This window comes from Protomyctophum bolini (assembly GCF_963924005.1).
Source record: "Protomyctophum bolini genome assembly, chromosome: 20".
Lineage (NCBI taxonomy): Eukaryota > Metazoa > Chordata > Actinopteri > Myctophiformes > Myctophidae > Protomyctophum > Protomyctophum bolini.
In genome coordinates this window covers 27,861,281-27,887,048 of record NC_137881.1, presented here as the reverse complement: position 1 = coordinate 27,887,048, position 25,768 = coordinate 27,861,281, and the positions used below count along the sequence as shown (strand labels likewise).

At 42.3% G+C, this 25,768-nt stretch overlaps 1 protein-coding gene across 1 annotated transcript in view; it reads right to left on the bottom strand.

The window, feature by feature from the left end:
• Positions 1-22,092, bottom strand: part of slc7a8a (solute carrier family 7 member 8a) — a 36,276-nt gene extending 14,184 nt beyond the window's left edge. The window contains exons 1-3 of the mRNA XM_080792855.1: positions 21,179-22,092; positions 11,907-12,111; positions 7,247-7,398 (exon numbers count right to left, since the gene is read on the bottom strand). Coding sequence (XP_080648981.1) covers positions 7,247-7,398; positions 11,907-12,111; positions 21,179-21,323 — 502 coding nt within the window. The 5' untranslated portion in view covers positions 21,324-22,092. The remainder of the gene's footprint in view (positions 1-7,246; positions 7,399-11,906; positions 12,112-21,178) is intronic.
• Between the last annotated feature and the right edge of the window lie 3,676 nt (positions 22,093-25,768).

Genomic DNA, 25,768 nt, shown 5'->3' with positions numbered 1-25,768 from the left:
CTTCCAGATTCGCTATTTTTAGCTATACTTCCAATTTTGGGGGAAAATTTGGCCCCATGTGGTTCAACCTCTTATAACGCAACTCTCATTCCATTGGTGTTCAGTGGTGTGCAATCGTTGAATTCCTTGAAATCCGAATTCCTCTCATTTGTTTTGCGCACACACACGCTCTCTCTCTCTCTCTCTCTCTCACACACACACACACACACACACACACACACACACACACACACACACACACACACACACACACACACACACACACACACACACACACACACACACAAGTCACACACACACACACACACACACACACACACACACACACACACACACACACACACACACACACACACACACACACACACACACACTACAGTATATGATCTGTCACAAACAACATTGCTGCCTCCCACTTGATCTTAAGTGGAACAGGCTGAATCAGATCCGTCATAAATGCCTGGGGACATGTTCCGAGAAAGCCAGGAACTGGCTGCTGCTGCTGCCCCGGCTGTCTGTCTGTAAGCTGAGAGCACTCTAGAGTGTTCTATGTTCTTTGCTTGTGTATGTACAGTATGTATCCAGCCTGACCTCCCTCCCTTTCAACCATCTGCAGGAAGAGGTATAGACCTCTCAGGGCGATCTCACGCGTTGGTGAAACCATATACTTTTATATAACCCTGCAGTCTCTGTTAACTGGTGGGACAACTGGTGTCAGCTGGCTGTCACTGAATCTGGTAGTGCAGGAGGTGGTGGCTGGGTCATAGAAAAGTATATGGCAATTATGAGACATACACTATAGCCTCAGGTTATTGGAAGGCTTATGAAATAACAGATATCCTGTACAAGCACACACGCGAACATACACACACACGCGTGCCGTGCACACACACACGACCACACACACGCCGCGCCACGACCACAACACAAGTTACACAACACAAGTTACACAACACAACACAACACAACACAACACAACACAACACAACACGTATGGATAACAAATATGAGGCTGGAAGGGAGCCGGAATATAACCTCTCACCCACTTGTCGCCATCAACAACAAACAGGTGGAGTCCTACAAAAACACCTCCTTTCTGAGTAACCTCAGAAAACAACATCTGTCCCGTTCACCAGAAAGGAACCCAAAAATGTCTTACATTGCAGGCACTTCCATATACTTGAATCAGAATACCTGAACAACAGTTGACCAATGAGAGTGGCAGTTCTTGACAGAAGTCAACATAACAAATGTTTTCACTGTAATCCCATAATGCCCCTATTCAGGGGGAAATATAGCAGCCAACCTAGCAAGGTTACAAGCTCAATAGCCGATCTACAAGCTCACAATGTGACGCAACCCCGGCACAGTGTGAGCTCGTAGATCTGCTATGTCTGCCACAGAGATTTAGTGTAGTACTACAGTAGTATTGACACCTGGGGGACTCCTGCCACTGAAGTATGTAGGGTTTATGTGGGAAAGAGTCGACAGTACTTGGAAAAGACAGGTACAGTACATGAATAATTTGTCTGCGTGCGTGCGTGTGCGTGCGTGCATATATGTGTGCAAACGGCTGAAGGCCTGCCATGCCAACCAAAGACCAATAACACCACGTCACAAGCAGTGGTGGAAAAAGTGCTCAAATGTTGTATATTAAAAATCTTTTGAAAATTAAAATAGCAGAAATGTATATTATATATATATAGATATATATAGGGTGGAGGTTTAATGTATGTTTTGGAACGATAATCTAAATCTACAAAGTAACTAAGGAACTAAAGTTTTTAAATAAATGTAGTGGAGTAAAAGTACAATATTTGGATCCAAAATACAGTGAAGTAGAAGTGAAAGTATTGGAGATTATAAATACTCAAGTAAAGTACCAATATCCCAAAATTGTACTTGAGTACAGTACCTAAGTAAATGTACTTAGTTACTTTCCACCACTTGGTCACCAGATACTGTGGCTGCAGGTGCATTCTAACCCCCGTGGATCAATTCAAACAATGGCACGGATTGGAAATAAACACTTCCATCTTCAAAGAAACCGTTTCTTTCCGTGTTTTAGCAAGACTTTTTTTTTTTTTTTTTTGAAATCGTAACAACTTTGTTGGTAGTTTGAAGGTAGTCCCTCAAAACAACAAGTGCCTCAGCTGTTCCCCCCAGAGTTTTAATTATTTGTGGGGCGGATAAGGCCACGGAAATGGTATTTAGACATTGTGGCACACACCACAAATTCCTCCAGGCTGTGTTTATTCATTGGTAGGGATCATAGAAGTCTACTACAGTACCAGACTTTTTTTTTTTTTAAAGGTGATTTCTTCGACGGCCTGGGGTTTTAGGTTACTATCGGTTAAACCAATGGAAAGACCACCGCTGTGGACTCATTATCGTTAGCATGTTCTCTTCTGTGATGCAGAATTGAATAAACACTCGCATATATACACACACGCGTCACGTGGACACGCACGCACGCACACACACACACGCACTTTGTGTCCCTGCCTAGCCTGCTTTGACTGCCTGATGACAACCCGTGGTATTTGAGCAGTGTGTGCTAAATTCCCGGCGGCGGAAACAAAGTCATCTGTTTGTTTTGACGCATTCTCATGCGCCGCTACACTCCTCCACTAGGGGCCACTTATACGTCGTTCTCTCTCTCTCTCTCCGTACCTTAGATGACACCGGGGCCAAAGGTTAAGTCACAGAAGAGCATCAGAAAGAAAGACAGAGGTATAGATAGAAGAGAAAGTTCTAACTGATTTATCTTTTTTTCCCTGTTTCCTACATTTAAAAAAAATATATATATCTCTGCTGTCGCTAAGAAACCACCTAACTCCAAAATCTTCATTTTTCAGGAAATGAAAAAAAAATATATTTTTTTCAGGAAATTAAGAAAACATTACATTTTTAAAACAAAACAATACCGCCTCATCAAAGTTGGTATTGTGACTTTATATACTATACATAATATTATAGTATTACTTGCATGAGAGGGATCAGGCGGTGGAGTTACAGCTGCTTTGGCGTTAAGAAGTTTTGTCTGAAGCACCTTTTAATACTTTTCATTGATTCAATATTTTTTTAACCAACACACAGAAAAGGGTGTTCAATAGCAAAAACAATTATAAAAAAAAAATCAAAATGAAGTTACTGGTGGTTCCTCCACGAAAAGCAATTATATATTATTTCAAAAGTATTTCATGAAAAAAATGATGAAAAAATCTAGTAATTTCCATTATATTAAATAGAAAGTTTAGTGGAAATCCTGATCTGCTCTTTTCTCTAGTTTGGGTCCATGCAGGCAAACGTTCTCTTTTGGATCTTGAGCTCTCTCCACACGTTAGATTTAGACAGCATATCGACATGTCAGAATGCGACGTGTTGTGCATGTAGATCTGCAATTTGCGCAAAAAATGTTTACCGCGGAATAGGGACACTGCAGGGGTTCATGTCGTTATCAAGTGTGTGACTTTGTGAGTAGTACTACAGACAGTATTGGCAACAACAGTCCCATAGTGTCACTGTCGTTATTTGATCCCCTTCCAAAGAGCGGCCATTTGTAAACCAGAAACACTAAGCACTTCCAAACAAGCTGCCCTCCCCTATGTATCTGCATCTCTACTGTAGTAAAGAGAACTGACAGGGGCGATCCGTCAGGGGCTGGAGTTCGGGGTACGGCCTTTCGATCCCCAGCCCAGAATTCCAGCCTTCCAGCTGTCAGATGACCAGATGTCACAGACCTTTACTTGGTTGCACTTTGCAAGCCATATGCCTCTTGGTGCGAACAGCAGGCAGCGGGCCCATTCAAACCATAATCTCCTACAAATATCTATCTACGTCCTGTATGTAGACTTAGAAATAAAACTAGTGTTGACCAAATGCCTCTTATTTTGAAGAGCAAGAGGAAGTCTGTTTCGGTTCTATAGCCAAACTGCCATGACAGTTGTTATGATGTGATTAAACACAAGCTTTTAGCCAAACGTTCATATATATTGTATGTATTTACGATATGAAAACCATGCATCTGTGACTTAAACAATGTACACTGTAACGGCGGACGCCGTTACAATACCTAATGCAGATGCTAACACAATTCTACAGAGTGGTGTTCGGGCAAATGAGTTCCCTCCGGATATAGGCACCCCTTTTATAGTTCCGGGAGGGACCAAGTGGGAAATGGATAGCAGGGGGGATTGGGATGGACTATAATGAATGTAATCCTGTATGGGTTGTGTATATATTTCTATGCTAACTGCTAACTGTGAATAGGTATTGAGGGTGCATATACATGGAGTAGGTTTATATAAAATGGCAGTGTGTGATTCTAAGAGGGGGGAATATTGTTACCTGGGGAATGGTATGGGCTAACCAGGTAATGGACTGCCCTATAAAAGGCAGTCAGTTGTATTTAACCCGAGTGATGACAGGTTGTCTTGACTTTGACTGTCAAAGTGATTGAGAAAAAAATGGAAGAAATAAAGCCTTATTGAAGGTGCCCTGGACTGGTCATCTACTAATTTGTTGCCTTGGCCGCTCGACACTCTCACAAGTACACACTTTGGAAGTATTGTGAAACATGGAACCTATCTGTGTCATTAGGTGAGTAAGTATCATGCTGGCTCACGCTGGTGAAGTCATCATCAACAACAGCTGCCCAAAAAATATTAACAGGTAGGCTACAGTACAGTACTGTTATTGTCACTATACCTGCAAGAATGTGATGTTATTAAATTGAAGTTCACTTCAGCCTGCTTATATCATGCCCTTAAATATAGTGATTGGAACTGTTTGGCCGCCGTGCCAATTCTTATAAACATTTTAGTTCATTAGTTGAAGTGAGTTCAGGTGTGCACTGTGGTGCTATGAACTCTTAGCTCCCAAATGGTTTGAATTTGTGTGAGAGAAAACTGCAGTAGGCGAGGCTTGTTTGTAAGACAAACAAACAAAGACAAGTTGTGGGGATGTGTTTATCTTATAGCGATGTATAACGTCTTTTTAACCACATGAACCCTATAGCGTCTCTGCTGGGGCAAACATTCAGGAACAATAGCTGGTACATACATACAATGTATATCTACCAGCTGCTCACAAGTTGAAAAGCTTCAATACATTGTTATGAATTTCCTTCTAGAACGTGTCACACGTCTTCCATTTGAGTGGAACCTGGGACCTAAACCTTTCTTGCATCTGACCTGTTGACTGCAGGGCATTGTTTGCTACACTGCTGTGCACTGTATGGCCTGTATGTGTGTACCTTTATTTTGCCTAAATATCCCCTCCTATCTTTCTCACGCACACACACACGCGCGCGCACACACACACACACACACACACACACACACACACACACACACACACACACACACACACACACACACACACACACACACACACACACACACACACACACTTTTTCCTCTCTTGCCCGCAGTGTTGATTTTGACAGCAAATATTGATTTTAGTTTGAAAATTGAAAATTTTGTTTTTTTCACATCTTAGTCACCTGGAATGTTGTAGTGTTACGCCAGGGCTCCACTGGGCGCGTCAGCGTCACAGAATGTTCCCTTTTTAATCAATGAAGGGTGGCTCCACTGCCCGCGTTGCGCCCAAACGAACCGGTTAAATTTTAATGGTGACGGAGATGCGACGCAATGCGGGCAGTGGAGCCACCCAAACGCGCCCGGTGGAGCCTTGGCGTTAGTCTAGTTTTAGTAGACTAAATATAAGATTTTAGTCGACTACATCTATAGTTAATTTAGTGATTTTTTAAAAATTTTGGCTGGCCTTGATGCCGTCGTGATGGTTGATTTTACACTTGCTGAAAATAGCCGATCTACAAGCTCACAGCGCGTTTCAGCGTGCAACCAAATGTAAAACTGATACTGGATACTCTCATTTTAGTGTAGTTTTTATTTGTTTATTTGTAGTTAGTTTCCATTTAGTTTTAGTCAGTGAAAAGAATATTTCAATTAAATATATAAAAAAAACATTTTTGGCATCTGCCACTTGAATTAAAGGTGGCCTGATTGAGTGACATCAAAAAGGGCCTGTTGTCAGCTCAAATCCACAATGCAATGTTTAGTTTTCAAAAGTGTTGCTGTGCACAAACAGCGCGGTACCATTATAAATAAAAAAATAAAAAAACCCTACCTATTCTATTTCTCTCCCTCTATTTCCCATTCCAAGTGCATTTTGTCTTATAATATGTAATGCCAGCGCCACTATACCAAAGCACCCTCGGGTACATATTTATACAACTATTTTCAGCAATGGTGGGTAGATCTTGTCAAGAGCTGGTCATTTTAAGGAAGGAGTCAAAAAAGGGCACCCCCGAGCTAGATGTTGTGAAAGCACATTGCGTTTGCTGCTACGCGGCGGCAGAAGAAGAAAAAGCCTGCAGAGATCAACCGGTTCCCCACCAGGGTGACAGGTTTTGTGAAAGACCTCTGCTGACTTAACAGAAACATGTAAAAAGAGAAGCAGGAAGGTGACATTTCTTTGACAGGCATATAGGTTTGCACGGGGCCGGCTGAATTCCACGAATGTGTTTCACTCTAATGTTTTGGCCTGTACACACCGAAGCAGTGACTGCCACGTGGGTGTAAGTGACACTGTACTTTTACTCCAAGTAGGCTACTGTAGTAAAGTCCGTAACGCACCAATGACTCCTTGCAACATGCGACTACTTGTAACCGTTCTCCCCCAATGGCACTTTGCAAGGAGTTGCATTGGTGCGGTTGACCTTTAAAAATGTTTTGTTGCAAGGAGTTGCGACAAGTTGCATCGGTGCAGCTTGGGGGTTTAAGACCTGAGGCCAAATATGTCAAATGTTTTTTGAAAAATGTATGTTGCTATATACAGTATATCAGTGGTTCTCAAAACGTTTTCATATCAAGGACCAGAAGGTGAAAATGACAACTAGGTGCGTCGGATAAATTAACTGGAAGAGTAGGAGAGTCGCGCACACTGTCTTCACTTTACAGTAGTGGTTTTCAAACCAGTGGTCCGGGGACCAACCAGTGGTCCTTGAGAGGGTTCCAACTTCCAGGTGGTCCCCCGGCTAAATGATGGAGCGTTATAGATCTTTAACTCTTGAGAGCGTAAAATGAAACCCAAATGGACCCGGTCCATTTGGGTTTGTTGTTTGTTTCTTTGTTTGTTATTTTGAGCCTGTTGTTATCTCTCCTATACCAAAATATTCTGTAACTTTCACGTCTAGTATAGTTGTCACTATAGTACTCACACAGGCAGATGGCGGCCAGCAGGCGCAGGCCGTTCTCCGGGGGAAAGCAGGTGGGGAACAGCGGCTGCAGCACGTAGTTGGAGAAGGTCAGAGCGATCACGGCCTGGTTGGTGGGGTAGATGACCAGCACGGCGATCCACAGACGCAGGAACCTTTTGGGGAGACAAAACGTACGGAAGGAAGGAAGGAGGGGAGAAGAAGTTGTTTAGTTACACATAGATGTATATGGCGTCTGGTATGGTGATGAACTGCGTGCAGAACTTAGTTTAGACAGTACTTAGTTTAGACTAGTCATTAGTCCTATACAACTACAACCTATCTCCAAACCCTCACCCTATAATCCTATTCCATCTGGACAAAGATACAGAACCTTGCCATGGAAAAAGGTCCGTTTCAGTAGGAGCTTTGTCCCCTCAGCCATCGCGGCATTAAACAAACTGCCCCGCCGATAGGATGGTTCTGTACACAGTGGAGTGGGGACCTCATGTTTTTTGTTGTATTGTCTTGGTGTAATGTGCTCTGTGTTGTTTTTGATGTGGGTGTTGAACACATTGTGAAGACAAATATCCTTCGGGACAATAAAGATTATTATTATAACGCTAACCTCCCACGGGGGCAGCACACCTAAACCTAACCTTAACCCATGTCTAACCAATGACTAGTCTAAACTAAGTATGCACCTCGATGAACTATACGTACACATGGGGGGGGCGGGTTCAGGATACTGGCATGCATGCTCTTCCCATACTCTTGTGGATCCCCCATACAATCCACTCATTTTCATTGTCCATACGCCGAATCTTAACATTTGTTTTGGTGTTTTAACCACTAGCGAAATCCACTTCGCTGACTTTATAATTGCAAGAATAATTGCTCACTTAATACGTATAATATAACCATTTCTCTTGTCTCTCCCCATATACTATGTTATGATGTTTAATTATTTGGCATCGTGGACGGACATGAGCAAGCCCCAACATTCAATCGGGGCCGTTCATTAAAGTATAACGTCATTGTTTACGGAGGTGACCGGCTGGCTGTCGTAATAGTGTCGTATACTACTCGTAGATGCCAGAGTATCCCTTCGAGCACACGGCAACGGTGGCATGAGGGCTCACAGCTGCCTCCACTAAAAGATTAATTGTGACTTGAGTGAGATGGAGGACATTAAGGTCAGCTGAGTTTTTAGCCGCATGAACCCTAGTGTCCCTGTCCTGGGGGGGACATGACAGGAGGGAGCCATTTAGGCCTGACGTCGAAATGAAAAAAAGGACTTCTAAATCCTGACAGTTTTCTGAAATACCTATGTTTCTATATCAGTGGTGCTCAATATTTCATGTCAAGGAACCCAAAACATTTATGCAAGAGGCTGCTGAACCCCATGTAAAAATATGTTGTTCCAGGGACCCCCCCCAGAAGCAAAGATTTGAGTTAAAAACGTTCGTTCTGAAAAAATATATATTCCAAATTTGCGCCACATTTTCACGATTTTTCAAAAATAGCAGACCTACAAGACCTATGAGCTATTTTTCTATAACATAATGTTTAAAACACCAAAAGGGGTTCCCGCCCCAAAATGGGTTAAATCCGGTCAACTGAGGGTTTGAGTGCTTACGGTTAATTTTTTAATGCAATTGTGTTCGTGCCAAAACAATGGTGGTGGTGACCCCAGAGAGCCCGACGTTTGGCAGACTGTAGCGAGTCCATAAGCTTACATACAAGCAGAATATGCTCGTTACACTTCGCCGAGTTCTCTCCTCCGTTAATGGGATTTGTGTCTAATAGGAATGTGTTGTATGAGCGCCATAAGACTGTAAGCACAACGGAAGCGGCGAAGGCGGATTGACCCCCCCCCCCCCCTTCAAGAAAAAAAAAGCCTTTGTGTTGAACCAAGCTTATTTATCTTACAGAGAGGGCACATACATGGAGACTGTACGGCCTCAACACTTCAAACCGAGCATTTGAAACGACTCTCTACTACAAAGAATTTCTGGTAGTACAAAGGGACACAAAACAATCATTGGCTGTTTTGTCTGCTTGAATTCCCTTCCCAAAATACCCCCGATAGCTAGTGGATGGCTGTAGTTGTGAAAACAATCGTCTAATCTATGTTTATAGTCCAGGCAAAACACAAAAAAACAGCACAGCTTGTATGAAATCCAATCGAACAAAAGACAATGTTTCGCTGGAGGCATTCCTCATGGTCAAGGATGGTTCCCAGGCCTTATTCAGTATATATAGAGCACCTGAGATCAGATTCTAAAAATGTCTTCTACATCCTGACAGTTTTCTGAAAAAAAGCTATGTTTCTATGTCAGTCGTTCTTCTATTTTTCAAAAAATAGCAGACCTACAAGCTCGTAGCGCGCCACTCGGTGGCGCACTACGAGTGCTACTTTGGATTTAGTATATCTCTAGAGGAAAGGTTTGTGTCTTGACTGAGAGATACAGCATTTCCAGATCTGTACATCATGTGCCAAAGCAAATGTAGTTGCAGTAGACTTTGCGGGGAGCCTAAATTATGTAAGAGTGAAAAAAGTTGTACATGGCATTGAGCCATATTAAAGCATGACACTTACTTCCTCCTTAATTTTGGATGTTAAAATCATATGAGTTATAAAGGATAGAGGAAGGACTCTAATATCTATCCTTTATAATGATAGAGTCCTTATAAAGGAGGGGCGCTGTTGTGCCAGAGAGAGAGAGATCGTATTAGTGCTGCACTGTTGCCTGCTAATGAGAGAGAGGTGTGATTTTTAATGTAATGTTCATCAATATACATATATATGTTCCCCGACTAAATGAACGAATAAAGGTGGGCATTTTGAAGCACCCGGAAGACTGCCGGAAGTACCATTATAACTCAATGGCTCGAGCGAGCGGAAGAGCAGGGACGACACGTATGGAACGTTACGCACATGACGTCACTGAATGCCCGTCCACCTCCATGAACGTGCTGCAGTTCCACTTTTGGCCAATAGGTAGTGGCAGCTTCAACGTTGGATATAGCCTTCCTGGGGCTTCGTTAAGCCATTCTGGGTGGGAACCCCTTTTTGAGCTATTGAAAAATAGCAGATCTACAAGCTCGTAGCACGCCACCGAGTGGCGCGCTATGAGCTTGTAGGTCTGCTATTTTTGAAAATGTGTAAATATGTGCCTGAAATCTTTGAATATATATATATGGTTACAGAGCGAGTTTTTAACTCAAATCTTTGCTACTGCAGGGAGGGTCCCTGGAACAACTTATTTTCAGATGGGGGTCGGCGGCCAATGTATATTTGGGGTCCATGAAAATGTTTGAGAACCACTGACATAGAAACATGGGGTTTTTCATAAAACTGTCAGGATTTAGAAGACATTTTCTCTTTTTTCGACGTCAGGCCTAAATGGGTTAAAAAATCAGCACTACTGTACTCGACCAGGAGATACAGCGGACCGCCCTGCTCGGGATTAGCTGCAGTCTGACCTAGATCGTGAGGCTTTCTCATTCATGGGGATGAAAGGAGACATGTTGGTATGTTCGCCTAAATCCCTGTCGTTTTAAATCTAATTGTGAGAGAGGCCCTCGTTTTTCAAAACTGGGTCATAATGGTTGGGCGTTGTTTTCAGACAGTAGTTATATGAAAAAAAGTTTGTTGAGAGGGTTCACCCTGCAGTCCTCATGTATACCTGAGAGCCAAGACTGATATACACACACAACCCCTGTCGACTCCCAAACTGCAAATATTCCTGGCTAACTGTAACCTAGAGACATGCACCACAATAGATAAGGAAGGCTAGGATGGCTCGCCCACGCTGTGGGCCAATGGAGAGCGACGTCGTCAGAGTCACGTAGCGGTTTCATATATATAAAAAAAACATTAAGCAGATAAGCATCCTGAATCATAGCCACCTTGATAACGTTTGTAATAAACCAAACCGTTTGTAAATCTGTCATATTTCAGCGAGTTAAAGAGTGCCACAATTTTTGTATTTCTCCAGTTTTTGTCTATGAGGTGACGGTACTTCATTAGACACCCTCGTTTTCATGTGCAATGGTGTATAGTGACATTGTATTTAGGGTTTCTTCCTGGAGGCTGAACCCTTGACAGGCCAATGAGATAAACAGTATCATATAAACAGGAATGATTGCCGGAGACTCCGCCTTGCGCCATCTAGGCTTTTATATGTGCACCACTATATATGTTCGAAGAAGGGGATAAAGGAGGGGGGCCTATAGTATAGATCCCTGGGAGGAGACCCCGGGCAGTATAAAGTATATTGGATTAAGTGGTTAGAATCGGATCGCAAAACGGAAAACTCGAGAGTCACCAGAAACACGGTTCATTCATTCCCTTTTTAACCCCTACAGTGTGTGCTCTAGTCTAGGGCATTAAGCAACTAGTCGTTTACTATAGTTTACCAGTCGACTAGTAAATCCACTAGTCGACCTTGTTGGAAAGAAGGAAAAAGAAGGTTTGTATTTTTATTTTTTTCCCCGATTTTGTAGGCCTCGAGAACGGGTAGAGTATAGCTATAGTCACCAATGTACACCGTTTTTAAATAATAATATAATAGGTAGTTAAACAACTACTGTAGTCGACTAGTAAACTAGGCAACTAGTAAAAATGACTATAGAAGTGAATTCCCTAGTGTGCTCTAGTCTAGTGCAGTCCTCTTACCCAGCCAATCCTCCGAAGATGTCCTTGACGTAGGAGTAGTCGCCGCCGGACTTTGGGATGGTGACGCCCAACTCGGCGTAGCACAGCGCGCCGATGGCGGTGATGATGCCGGTGACGATCCACACGATGAGCGCCAGGCCCACCGAGCTGGCGTTCTCCAACACTCCCTTTGGGCTGACGAAGATGCCGGAACCAATGATGTTGCCTGGGAGAAGGGACATGTTTGAGGAGGGCCGTTATTAACGTGACAACGTTACAGTCACCGCTGACTGTTGTATAGTCACCACCAGCAGTAAACAGTTTTACTGGCTCAGAATGAGAAAGATATATGTTATGATCTGACCATTTGAGTAAATGAAGCAAAGATTAACAAAATGGTTAAACGAAAATTACCAGAACATCGGAAAGGGGTAGGGGGAGTGAGTTTGATGGAGATGGGCAGTGATTGGCTACAGTTGGTGTGTGCGTGTGCGTGTACGTGCGTGTGTGTGTGTGTGTGTGTGTGTGTGTGTGTGTGTGTGTGTGTGTGTGTGTGTGTGTGTGTGTGTGTGTGTGTGTGTGTGTGTGTGTGTGTGTGTGTGTGTGTGTGTGTGTGTGTGTGTGTGTGTGTGTGTGTGTGTGTGTGTGTGAGCATAAACTGGTAAATAATGTACAGCATGAAAACAAACGGATAAGTGGATAAAGTGGATGCGAATTTGCTGACTCAGCACAGAGTACGAGAATACGGAGGGAGGGAGAAAGAGAGAGAGAGAAAGAAACATGCTCAGCTCAGTGAGCTTTACTGTAATATAATTCCAAAATGGATTACAAACCCTATATAGACTCAGTGAACACAGTCTTACGATGGAGAAATCCACCATTGCTTTGGCAATGTATAAAGGTATGTTTTCTCATGCCAATAAAGCTCCTTTGAATTGAATTGACTTGAATTGAGAAACGGGGAGAGGGAGATTAAGAGAGAGAGAGAGAGAGAGAGAGGGAGATCGAGGGGGAGAGAGAGCGAGGTGACAGAGTGCAAGGATGTTGGGATAAGAGGAGAGGGGAGGGAGGCAAATTATGCCCCGACAAGCTCAATAATCATCAGAGTGTAAGGCAGTTTACATAGGATCCAAAAGTGTGTGTGTGCACGTGCGTGCGTGCGTGAGAGAGGGTGAGAGTGCACGAGCGAGATGGATTCAGGTCTGACATGAAAGATGCCGCCTATAGTACTACGGGCTCAAGACGGATTCAAATGACAGGTTCATTCATTCTAAACCAAACAAGGACAGCACACAGAGAGTCAGAGGTCAGAAGCCGATCCAATCAGATGCATGCGTGTAAGTGAGGTGACTGCGTGTGCATAAAAGCGACAACAATAAGGTGTCGGGGTCAAAGGTCTGCGTGTCTTTGTATCGTATAACGGCGTGATTAGATGATAGGGCACCGAATGCATGCAGGGCTCTCGCACTTCGCACTGTACAAAGGTTAACGATGATAATGTCACGTCATGAGGCGTGTGTGTGTGTGTGTGTGTGTGCGTGCGTGCGTGCGCATATGCTGTTAATTGTATATAGCAGTGGGGGGTACTAATCAACATTATGCCACCTGACTAAAGCATACTTCCCTATACCGACTTCATCGTTCCTCGATTGAGATGTGCATAATAATATACACAGCAAAATCTGTATTGATAATTTAACTCTACTATTAACTACTATTAACTCTAATTTAACTATACTATTAACTCTCAACTCTGACATTTTATAAATTGAGTCGAGTTTAGCAATTTCAGGGTTTAATTAACACTCTGGATTTTACTGTGTGCCATATTAACAACAGACAATTGCCTCAAAGCAAACATCAAAGAATCCTAAAAAAAGGTCCTCCTGTTAATTTGAAGGACAAAACAAAACACGCTGCAACATCTTTCCTTACATGGCACGCAGCCAGCAGTTCCTAGAAAGAACAGGACATTGCAAAATCACCCAATCTTAAAAAGTTCCATATGCACATGATGACGTTTCCAGTGTGTGTGAGGTTATAGCATGCTTTCACTTATGTAACTCCGTTTGTAGGTAAAAGGTGACGGGGTGATAAACAAAACTGGACAATTTTCTAACTTGCGTCGACATCTTTATTGTGGCAGTGGTGGTCCTTGGTGTGTGACCTTTGACGTCTATGAAAAAGATGCATGGTTGTGCTTTGGACTCAGCACTTTTCCTCTGCTGCGTCTGATTCCCTGTGCTTAAGCAACAGGAAAAAAAAAAGTTGTACGACTACAGCAAAGGCACTGGTTTGGGCTGGTTTGAATCAGTCTGCTGTATTTAGACTTGTGTGTCTGCAGTCGGGTGTTTGTGTAATGAATGCATTTTTGCTTGTGTGTGTGTGCTCGCGCGTGTGTGTGCGCGTGTGTCTGTATGTACACGAACATGCGTGTGTCTGCATCCTTTTGTTTGTGTAAGTGTGCCTCTTAAGTGTGTCCGCGTATATGCGTACAAGTGTGTGTGCATGGTTTGTGTGTTTCACATGCTGACTACAGTGGAACTCCCATGTTTCCTGTTCGTCCCTTTACTTCCCTAGCTGGGACCAGACGAGGAGTGAACGTGACCCCTTTCTGAAACTCACTTCTGCCAAACTGTCCCCCTCAACGAGGGATCCATGCGACCTTTATTGTCACTGAGCAGAGGCCTCTCTTTTTCTCCCCCCCTCCCCAATGCTGACCTTAATAAATGCACAGAAACTTTCGTTTGAGGCCATGGAAAAAAGTGTCGTACTTTTCCATGTCTTTTCGTTGTCACCTCTGTCACCTGAGAGGAACTCTTTCTTCTCCTGTTCTCACTACTGTAAGGCCTCTGCAGAAAACTACAGTATAGGATATTTGTATATCTTATATAGTGCAGGGGTGGGAAACTATATTTCCACGTTGAAAATTTCTGTTGTGGCAAAAATAGCTGATCTATACGAGCTCAAAACGTGTCGCAGTGCGGTTGAAAAGTGGTGAAGTGGTCCTTTTTAAGCTACATACTGTATATAGACTGAAGTAATTAAAGCGGGTTATGTCATGCATGTTTGGAATTGTAACCCGCCGAAATCAACAATATATCAATATTGTAACATTAACCCGCGGGCCACATTAAGTGAAGGTGGGCCGCCAGTTGTCCCGACATGTATGTTGTATAGTGAATGTTATTGCATAGCCATTTTTAACACGGGACCTCATGTGACACTGGTTTTAAAAACGGCGTTCGGAGCAGATTTCTGTTCCCCTTCACCTTGCGGTTTATTAGCAGTGCACTGACTGCACACACACTATGGCAAAGAGGTTTTAGCTGAAGCTTATACCGAGACTGATGCCACATTAGACAAAATGGGTTTAAAATGCTTTGGATCAGCCCTCCTGAACTGAACAAAGATATTCCATTAACAGCCGTGGACTTATAATTACATGTTAACCCATTCTGAACGGGAACCCGTTTTGGTGTTGGCATCATGTTATGCTTTAGCTATTGAAAAATAGCAGATCTACAAGCTCATAGCGCGCCACCGAGTGGCGCGCTACGAGCTTGTAGGTCTGCTATTTTTGAAAAATCGAAGAACGACTGACATTTTTTACAATCTGATCTCAGGTCAGAATGGGTTAATCAGACCAGTGTGTGTCCAGTGGAAACCTCGTATGAATCTGATCTCAGGTCAGAATGGGTTAATACCCTAATCAGCGTGATACGCTCCCCTTCCAAATTCCTAAAGCCATGGGATGACCTGCGCGATCTGGGCCTGCAGCCAGAACCCTCTGGTGCGTCACCTCAAGCAGCCCGGCAGTGTACGTGTACAGTACAGAGTACTGTACGGAGACAGGCTGGGCCGTAATGGGTTCAAACAAGCAGCAGACATAGAAAATGACATAATCTCACCCAAGGAGATTGGGTTTGTTGATCTGATGAGATTGCTTCGTGAGCTGAATGACCTTCTCTTTTCTCTTCTCTTTCATGGCCGTCCAAAAATCCCACAATGTTATACCGTTTAAATGTCAGTGCAGATTTAGGGGCTGCAGCGACTGTCGATTATTTTTCTTTTATATTAATATAAATGTTATTGATCCTCTCTTTGGATCGATCGAGTGATTCGAGAAGCACACTTTTTTTTAGATCGACAAAATCTACCAAAATAAACCTGAATGGATTGTTTAGAATCAACCCAATTCGATTAGTCTGAATGACTATACTTGAGCCCTATTTCATACTTCATCGTACAATTGTGTTGCACCAAAGCATATAGCCTGGCTATCTACAAGCTTTAATTTGTGAAAAAGAAAATCGGTCCGTCAAATAGATGATTTGGAGCTCTCTGAATCAAGTTAATTCAAAATGACGTCTGTGAAAAGGAACAGAGCTTAGTTCAGCCGCATGGCTAAAGCCGGAGCGGCTAATAAAACGGCATTATCAGGGAATCTATTCCAAGTGGTCAAAAGTTCACTTACTGTACGTGTGTGTGGTGCGCGTGCGTGTGCGCACGTGGGCGTGTGTGTGTGTGTGTGTGTGCATGTCCCTGTGTATGTCGATTGTGGATACGTGACTGCCTGTGCTGTACCATAGCCCCATAAAACAATTTTTTTACAATATTGTACTTGTTAGCCCACTTCAAGGAACTCCAGCGGGGCCGCTCACAGAACAAAGCCTCCGTTGAGTGATTGAGACAAGTCACATGATCCCCCATCGCTTCTCGTGCATTCAACGTGAGCTGAATGTGGCCGAAGGAATCAAGTCCTCAAAGACTCAGGATGCATGGCCAAGAATCCAATGAAAGCCATACAGAGTCAGACACACACACAGCCTTATGAAGGAGAGAGCTTCTAATTTTTCGAATTAACATCAGTACATCAATTAAGCGATTCATTGTTTGCTAAATTGTTATACTAACATAGATACAAACTACAAAGGGAGTCTACCAACGTGCTTCACGGGTACAGTAGTGACTTAGGTTGCAGAAGGAGGAGAGGACTGCACTGGAGCAGCACGGACATTTAGAGCCTTTTATTAGGTGCTAAGTATACAGAACGACTAACGCTTCGACCTCGCGGTCTTCATCAGAGTCATAGCAGAGTGCACGGCAGCATTTGGGCATGTCTTGGCCATGTAACATGCAATAACCAGTTACTACCAGCAGTCTGTTAACAGTTAAGAGTGTGGCTATGGGAAGAAAACGCTGTTGAACAGTCAAATAAATAAAGTGAAACAGTGATTCGACCATATAAAAGCCATCAAAACATAAAAAGCCATGAAAACATTTAGGAACAACAGTGCACATACATAATTAAGGGCCTTAATTTGTGGCCAAATATATAGAAAAAGGAAAATGTAGGGGCACAACAAGAACATTGCAATAAAACACTCTCAGAGCAAGAAATGAAGACCTCAGGGACCGACCGTCTAAAAAGGGGCATGACTATAGAACACATGAAAGGCTTATAGTTCTCTAAAGTGTCAAGTGTATGTATCCACAGTGCTTCTCTGCGGAGCAATTTGTTAATTATATCACCTCCCCAAAGGTGAGGGTGGCTGGGGACCCATGATTAGCAGGTTTATAATGCCTGGCCATAGCATATTCAAGGTTTTGGGTTCGAATGGCGGTTTTATGTTCTCCAATTCGCAATTTTAATTGTCTTTTAGTTTGGCCTATATATGCTAGTCCACATGGACATTTGAGCATGTATATTACATGTGTTGAACTGCAGTTGATAAAGGATGATATTTTGTGTTTTTTTACACCAGTGTTGCTAACATAGATACTTTTGCACTCAATTTAGACTTTGAAAAGTGAAATTCACTTTTAATTGCGACCAAAAGTCGCATTTATGAAACCTTGCGTTTTTTGTCACTCAGAATCCCCATACATGGGGAAAGCTTGTCACTCAAAATCCCCATACACATCCCCATACAATATATGGGGGAAAGCCCTATATATTGTGCCCAGGTCTCGTGACATCACTATGACATCATCATAGTAAATCAGTGATCATATCATAGTAAATGCGACCTGCTGTTGCAATTAAGCCCATATACTGTATGGAGATCCCTGATGTCATCAATATTAGTATATGTATCAGAACCGGTTCTGACAATCCATATGTTGATCCTTCCCCATCCATCCTTCCTCTTCGATGTCTAGCTTTCGACTGATTTAAACTCTAGACGGGAAAACTAGAGTTCTCAACGGGCCCGAAAATTAAGGCCCCGGCCCTACCTTGGCCCTCATCAAACCCTGTACACTCAAGACACTGCCACCGCTGCAGAGGGAATTGCATATGGAATGTCAGAACATTCCTATGTTTCTATATGTTATGCATTATGGAAAGTCAGAGCCTGTTCTGACATTCCATAATTTGATCTGACCTCATCAAACCCTGTACACTCCATATATGGCCAATGCACACGCCCTCAGGCGCCTTACTGGTAAGACACCTGAAGTAGACTATAGGGTTCCTATAGCCTACGTAGTATGGACTTTTTCTATAACCTTAACATGTCATGGAGGTAACACTATTCCTGTTCACTCTCTCTTTCTCATTCTACTTCCTCTCTCACACACTCTCACTTGTCCTGCTCTCTCTCTCTCTCTGTGCCTCTCTGTCTCTCTCTCTCCCTCTCTCACTCTTACCCTCTTACACCAAAACCCTTGGGAAACACCTCGATCTTCCCCTCGCGCCTGTTACCGTGGAAACACAAGAGTGAGTCACCGCACCCGATTCCATGCGGCCAAGGTCAAACAATGAGACCACACAGTTGAGGGACCTACCTGGACAACCCACCTACACTATACAGTACCTCATCTGTGTGTGTGTGTGTGTGTGTGTGTGTGTGTGTGTGTGTGTGTGTGTGTGTGTGTGTGTGTGTGTGTGTGTGTGTGTGTGTTTGTGTGCGTGCGTACATGCGTGCGTGCGCGTGTGTGATCAATATGCTTCGCATCATATTTACCATCTTAAAAGCCCACTGTGTGTAACATCCATTCTGATGTGTTTTTAACACCTCTGGTAGCTCTGTTATCTGTTTTACGGCGCTGTTCCCAGGATTAAGTTGGAAACAACCCCATGGACAGTACAGTGCCGTTCCACAACGAATGCTGCAACAGGGTCTTTTATAGCGCCAATGTTATTTTGGAATGCAACGGCTTCTCTGAAACTGTAATTGATCATTATATTTCGGCGTGTGTGTCACATCTGTCAAGGGGAAGATACTCAAATTGTGTTTAGAGAAGTTGTTACATTAAACTATGTATGTGGAATGAATATTGTGGAAGAATTTACAGGTGAAAGATTATATCACAAATAAGTTTTGTTTAATTGAAAAGGCTACACAGTGTGACTTTAAAGACGATATGAATAGGCTGTTGAGTGTTGATCTATTCAAAGGCTTTTGCTGTCCATGACTGAACCTCCATTCTGATTGCATTGCAGACACCGTTTCCTATATAAACTAATGGGAAGTGGAACATGAGGTTTTAATTTCCGCAGCTAATAGCTTGTAATTGGTCGTGGAGAATGCCCGGTCTATAGCCAGTATAGCCAGCCACTATACCATAAAGTTGTCCAAGTACATTGAATTATATAACTTCTACTATAACACTATACAGCCATCACTAATCCAAGTAGTTCTTCCCCGTGTTTATGAGGAATTTAATATGCAAAGAGGTTGTAATTTGTCTGTACCAGAACAATAGGTAGGTAGGGTTTTGTCTGCCTATATACACTATATGAGTCTGAGTAACAATTTAACTGGGAGGGTGTAAAAATGGGCGGGATGATTACACTGATAGTGAACTGACTGTGCTGCCAGTGCCAGTTTCCCATATCAATGTCCCCTTCATCAGTGGTTTGCATTTTCACATCAAGGACCCCCAAAACCAAATGTATTTTGCCACAGGCCCCATTTGAAAGGATTTTGTGCCAGGCAGGGACCAAAAGGAGTTGTCTCTCAATTCATTGTTGTCCTAATGTCCATGTATTACTGTATGGATACTGGATTTGTACTATACTTATACTGTATTGATATACTGTTCTTACTGTGTACACAGTAGTCCAAGTATGATAACCAGTTATTAGTATTTTGTTGCTATACCTGTATATCTTGCCTTGTGTTTGTTACTGCTGTATATACTGTCATTGGCAACTGAACGATCAAGAACTGTCTCTCTCTCTCTCTCTCTCTCTCTCTATATATATATATATACCTAAGAGGAGAGTTGTCAAATGTCAACATTTGTCAAAACTATATGTGCAAATATAGCCAAACGTTTAGATTGGGCTCAAGTGTTCTCATTCTGCCGCATATATAGGGGACCCCCTGGAACCCCCAAAGGATCCCTTGCGGTCCCCGGACCCTACTTTGAGAACCAGTGCTCTACATCAAACCAGGTTTAATAATGTCATTGAGACCAAGCTAATCCTGTTAGCAGGATGACTGTCTATGGTGGCATTTTGGCTCATGCAGATACAAAGACGTGATCAAAGGTTTACTGATTAATGACTACAGGGAGAGGAGAAAGAAAGGGCCTAACCCATTCTTTTTTTTTTAAGAGAGCTCACAGGAAATCAACTGTAAAAAAAAGAATCTACTGTATTTTATTTATTCACCATGCAAAGCACAGTTATCAACTATTTCCAGTTCAACTGCAGTTTGATGAAGGTGCAACAGGTATATTTTAACACAGACCCAGAGTTTTGTCACCCTCTCATTACAAACTTGTTCAATCTCAATAGATGTCTGCACTGTATCTTATCAGTTGTGTTGCACCTGAACCAGACCCTTTGAAATGTGACCACAATTCCCAAGTTCCCAACAGTTCCCCTGAAATTGAATGCCTTGCAAATGGCACCATCACAAGTTCACAACACAATGGACAACTCAACTGCATGAACCTGTGCTCTGTCTGTCTGTCTGTCTGTCTGTCTGTCTGTCTGTCTCTCTCTCTCTCTCTCTCTCTCTCTCTCACGCACGCAATAAGTGTGACAATTTATAAATAAATAAACTAAAACAACTAAAACTAACACATGTTTGTAATGAAATAGAATAAATAAATGTGTAAACAGAGCTATCACATCACATATGTAGCCTAAGTTTAAAACCATATAGCTCACAAAACCAAAAGATTGTGCATCTCTCCACACACACACACACACACACACACACACACACACACACACACACACACACACTGTATCTTAATAAATAATGCAAGACGGTATAGTAGCCTATAAGGCTATGCCAGAAATGTTGTAGAGACACGTGTAGGCTACTTACCAACAATAATGCCACAGGCGCTCACAAGACCAATTTCTTTTTTCAGGGCCACTCCACCTCCATCATCTCCCCCGGACTCCTTGCCGGTGTCCCCGCCGGCAGCAGAGCCCGACGCGCTCCCTCGTTGCCTCGGACCGTCCGTCATGTTGCTGCTTCAGCAAGAGCGGCTGCAGCTGCGTTCACTTCAGCACTTGATGCTGTCTGTCTTGAAGTCAGTCAACTGATCACGATAGTCTCAATGTGCTGCCACAGCAAAGCGCGCGTACACGCGTGTTCAAACGCGACTCGCTGATCAATTGTCTTTTTTTTGGTCTTTATAGTGTCTTTGCCTATATATAGGTTTTCGCACCCGTCTAAAAATAGCCTTCAAAAGGTCGCCAATCAATAAAAAAAATGATAGAAATCGACGAAAACATGTAGGCTGCTATGAAAACAAAACGAAACAAAAAAAAATACGCAGTGCGAGTGTATTGTAAAAACGTTCCACGCTGGTTTGTTATTCACAAAAGGATATCAGTCAGTAAAAAGTGAACAAGACCCGACTGTATATTGGATGTGGTACAGAAAGTGCAGGCGATATAAATAACCAGATGATAATTCTCACACACTCACAGGTGGCCAAACCTTTCGTCAAAATCACATATAGTCCAATGATATTCTGCAATGGTAGGGCTATTATAGTCAGAAATTATTTCCTTTTTTCTTCGGATATAGGCTAACATGAGCCAAAACGCTTTCACAGCTGGTTCCTTGTTCCAGGTATGAGTTCGAGAAAAAAGAGCATCCTAGCTCAAAACAAAAAGCTGCTTCCGAATGAAGTTATAGCCTCAAATGGCAAATGACGAAAAGAAAACAAAAAAAATGCTCTTTAGGGTCGCTCAGAACAGAGTTGTAAACATCCAGCAGTGTTGTTGTAGCCTATACTACTTGGAGAGGAAAAGTATTTGAGTAGCCTAAATATAAAGTATGAATACAGTATAGTGCCGCCCCCTTTATGCCGTCTACCACGCCCCTTTCCATGCCTTCTTCAACTCAAGGCTTGTTTATCTCCTTCAGAACGACCCTCCCATTCTTGCCATCTATAATATATCTTCTCAGCTGTTATTCAAAACCAGCAGTTTTTCCCCTCCCTCCCACTGAAATATATCCACTTATGTGCTTCTAAGGAAAAAACCCACATGACTACCTTTTTTCACCTTCTCCTTGTCTGTCTGTCTGTCTGTGTGTGTGTGTGTGTGTCTCTCTCTCTCTCTCTCTCTCTCTCTCTCTCTAGAGAGAGCTCTCTCTCTCTCTCTCATTAATTTATTCTATGTGGCAGCCTCATTCTAAATGTAGCCCTTTTAACTACAAAGTGCAAGTGAGTGCGCTACTACACTGTGGCTGTAATATCCTGCACAGTGACACTAGTGACAGGCCATAAAGTTAACTGTCTGTCCAGCTGCTGCATGGCGTCTTCTTGTCCGGCCACATTCCTCCTCCTATCACACATTTATGTAAACGAGGGCAAAACTAACCCTTATCTTAACGCACGTGGAAAAGTATTTGGCTCATTAATTAATTCATGAATGAATTCACTTAGTTTTTTTAGTGTGTGTACCAGTATTTCACTGTATTTATTTGTTTTTAATCCATTGGATTATTTCTCAGTAAAACGAGTGCAGTACTTTAGACAGTTTTTGGTTTAGACTAGTCATTGGTTAGACCAGTCATTAGTCCTACAACTATAACCTATCTCAAACCCTCACCCTAAACCTAACCTCCCACGGGGCAGCACACCTAAACCTAACCTTAACCCATGTCTAACCAATGACTAGTCTAAAGTAAGTACCGGGTATGCACCCCAGTAAAACAAATTGTAATATTTATCATAAAACAGTTGTGTGATAAACTAGCCTTTACACAGGCATGAAAGCCCTGCTTTTATCATCACTTAAGAAAGTTAAGATGCCACGTAGGTTTGTGAGAGATACCATATATACACTGTGATGACCTTGTTGTTCTGAGGCCCCATCTGAATACCAATGTCTTCACACACTGCTGATCAACACTCTGGGCTATGGCTACTATACCTGAATCATTGATGATCCCTCATCCATCATTGTGTGTGTGTGTGTGTGTGTGTGTGTGTGTGTGTGTGTGTGTGTGTGTGTGTGCGTGTGTGTGTGTGTGTGTGTGTGTGTGTGTGTGTGTGTGTGTGCGTGCACGTGTGCGTGTGTGTGTGTGCATGTGTGCGTTCGTGTGTGCATCTCGTATCATTGTGCACAGACGTCAGTCTCTCTGATAAAGCAGTGTTGATGGGCATCGTATCACCGCTATCAATAATTGCTTAGACTATACGTAGATGGAGGGATGAGTGCTTAACCACACGTGTGTACTGCATAGGTCAAGCAGATAAAGGTCATAATTCATGACAATCACTATTTATGCTCCATCTTTACAAATCATGACCTTTATTTGAAGGTCTGGCACACATTTACAACTCTGCAATAATCATACATATTACAATTAACAAGTAAGTAAAAGTAAAAATAATATAAGAAAATATAAGACAATAAAGAGACATTTGACCCAGGACATAATTACCCTCTGACTGTTTTGCCCTATGGGGCAAACTGCTCTGCATTGTTGATGCTGTAACAAGATATAAGGGTGGGTCACTTACCGGTACTAACTTTATTGTTTGTTCACAACACAGCTTAACATGGCATTAGCTTACAGACAGATCATGTGTCACCAAATTCAAAAGTGTGTCTGATTCAGGGTGGAAATAGAGCGACGAGTGGTAGGATTTTATGCTAGCGTACAATCAGTGAAATATTAGACTTGTTGCCGTATCATAGATGCAAATTAGTTGAAACATGACATGACAAATGACATGGTATAACAAAGCTAAAAGGTTTTTGTGGCCAAAACAATCCTAAAATCCTGTGTAATATTTGGGAACAGGTGCCTGCAACTTGCTTCAGAGCCTCAAGGCTTTCTCTGTTCAAAACTGGTCAAGGAGCACATGCACGTCTGCTGTAGTTTTTCTAATGGGACATTGTTTAAAATGTTTTGGATTCATAGATTCATTGTGGTTTGCTGTCTGTCATTATATGAATAAGGTTTATATTATAGTCATACATTCTTCTATAAAATCATAAACATACAGGTAAAAAAAAAGAAATGCAGATTTGTCCAGCGGAGGCTGGCCTTTCCTGAACAACTGATAATCTGTCCAGAACAAAAAGCAAGAGTTATATAACCTTTTTTTCCTTCTAATAATAATCTCTCCTGTTGATCTACAAACAGTGCTACTCAGCACCAGCACTGTGTTGAGTGAACAGAATCACAAAGTCACCTTAACCACGTTCAACTTGGCGTCCCTGTTTTGGGCATGCGAAGATTATTATATTTGTTTAAAAGAAAACGTTTTTCAAAATGTTCATTATGTGATACGTTGTGAGCTTAATGTAGATTGGCTATTTTTGCTATTCGTCATAGGTCAAAGTATAGGGCTAAAATGGTTACCACCATCCCAACATCTTTCTTTGTCTATTAAAAGAACACAATAATGGAGGCTTTCTTGTGTCTGTATCCTTTTGAATTTTTAATAAAGTGTTCAATCAATCAATCAATCAATCAATCAATCACAGCTTTGGCCATATACTTTAACAGACTTTTTCTAATGGCTTCTGATGAGTTATATCCTGCCCTGTCAGTGTTTTTGTATAATATATAAAAAAACATATTCATTATATATATGGAGGAAAATATCTATTGAGATTTAAATTTTCATACATATTTTCTCCAGGGTCTATTTTCGGCTATAGACAAATCAACATGCACTTTAAAATGCTTTAATATGGGACAATGAAACATTTACAAAAATTATGATGCAGTGAAACGTGTTGGATTTCCTACATTATGTCTAACAAGTTGATTTTAATTTGTACGGTACGGTACGGTATGGAAATTCGTATCGTACCGTACCACAGTTGATCACAGTTAATGAGCTAAATGTTAATGCTCTAAATGTGCCAGACCACCAGTATGTTCCTTTTTTAACAGCTATAACTGGTAGTGTTCACACTACCCATCATTACCCTTACGTTACTGCGTTGACCCACATTATTCCTATTGAAACAGTCCTGGTTACGTAGTTCAGTATGGTTCGGGCATGGGAAAAATGACCCTGACATCAAACTCTGACGTTTTGGTAAGGAGTAATTATACACTGGTCTGGCCACTGGCCACCCAAGCATAGTGTCGCCATTTACATCTCACAACTCTTATCTGAATACTATACAGATGAGATGTCTTCAATATGCCAGTGGCCCGGCCATTACACTGATTATTTGTGTTAATAGACCTTGTTGTTGTAATATGCCCAAGGCTTGACTCGCATCCCAGTATCTGTGCATAACATGATCTACAACAGTGTTGACTTTGACAGCTAATTTTGAAAAAAGTAAAAAGTAAGCCTTGCCGAGCCATGAGGCTCATAGGGCAGGCCTATCTCCTGTTTCTGTAGCGTGAGGCAGCTTGATGTATACAAGTTAACCCCCCCTGGACATGATATACTGTACAAGTACACCCCGTGGACATGAC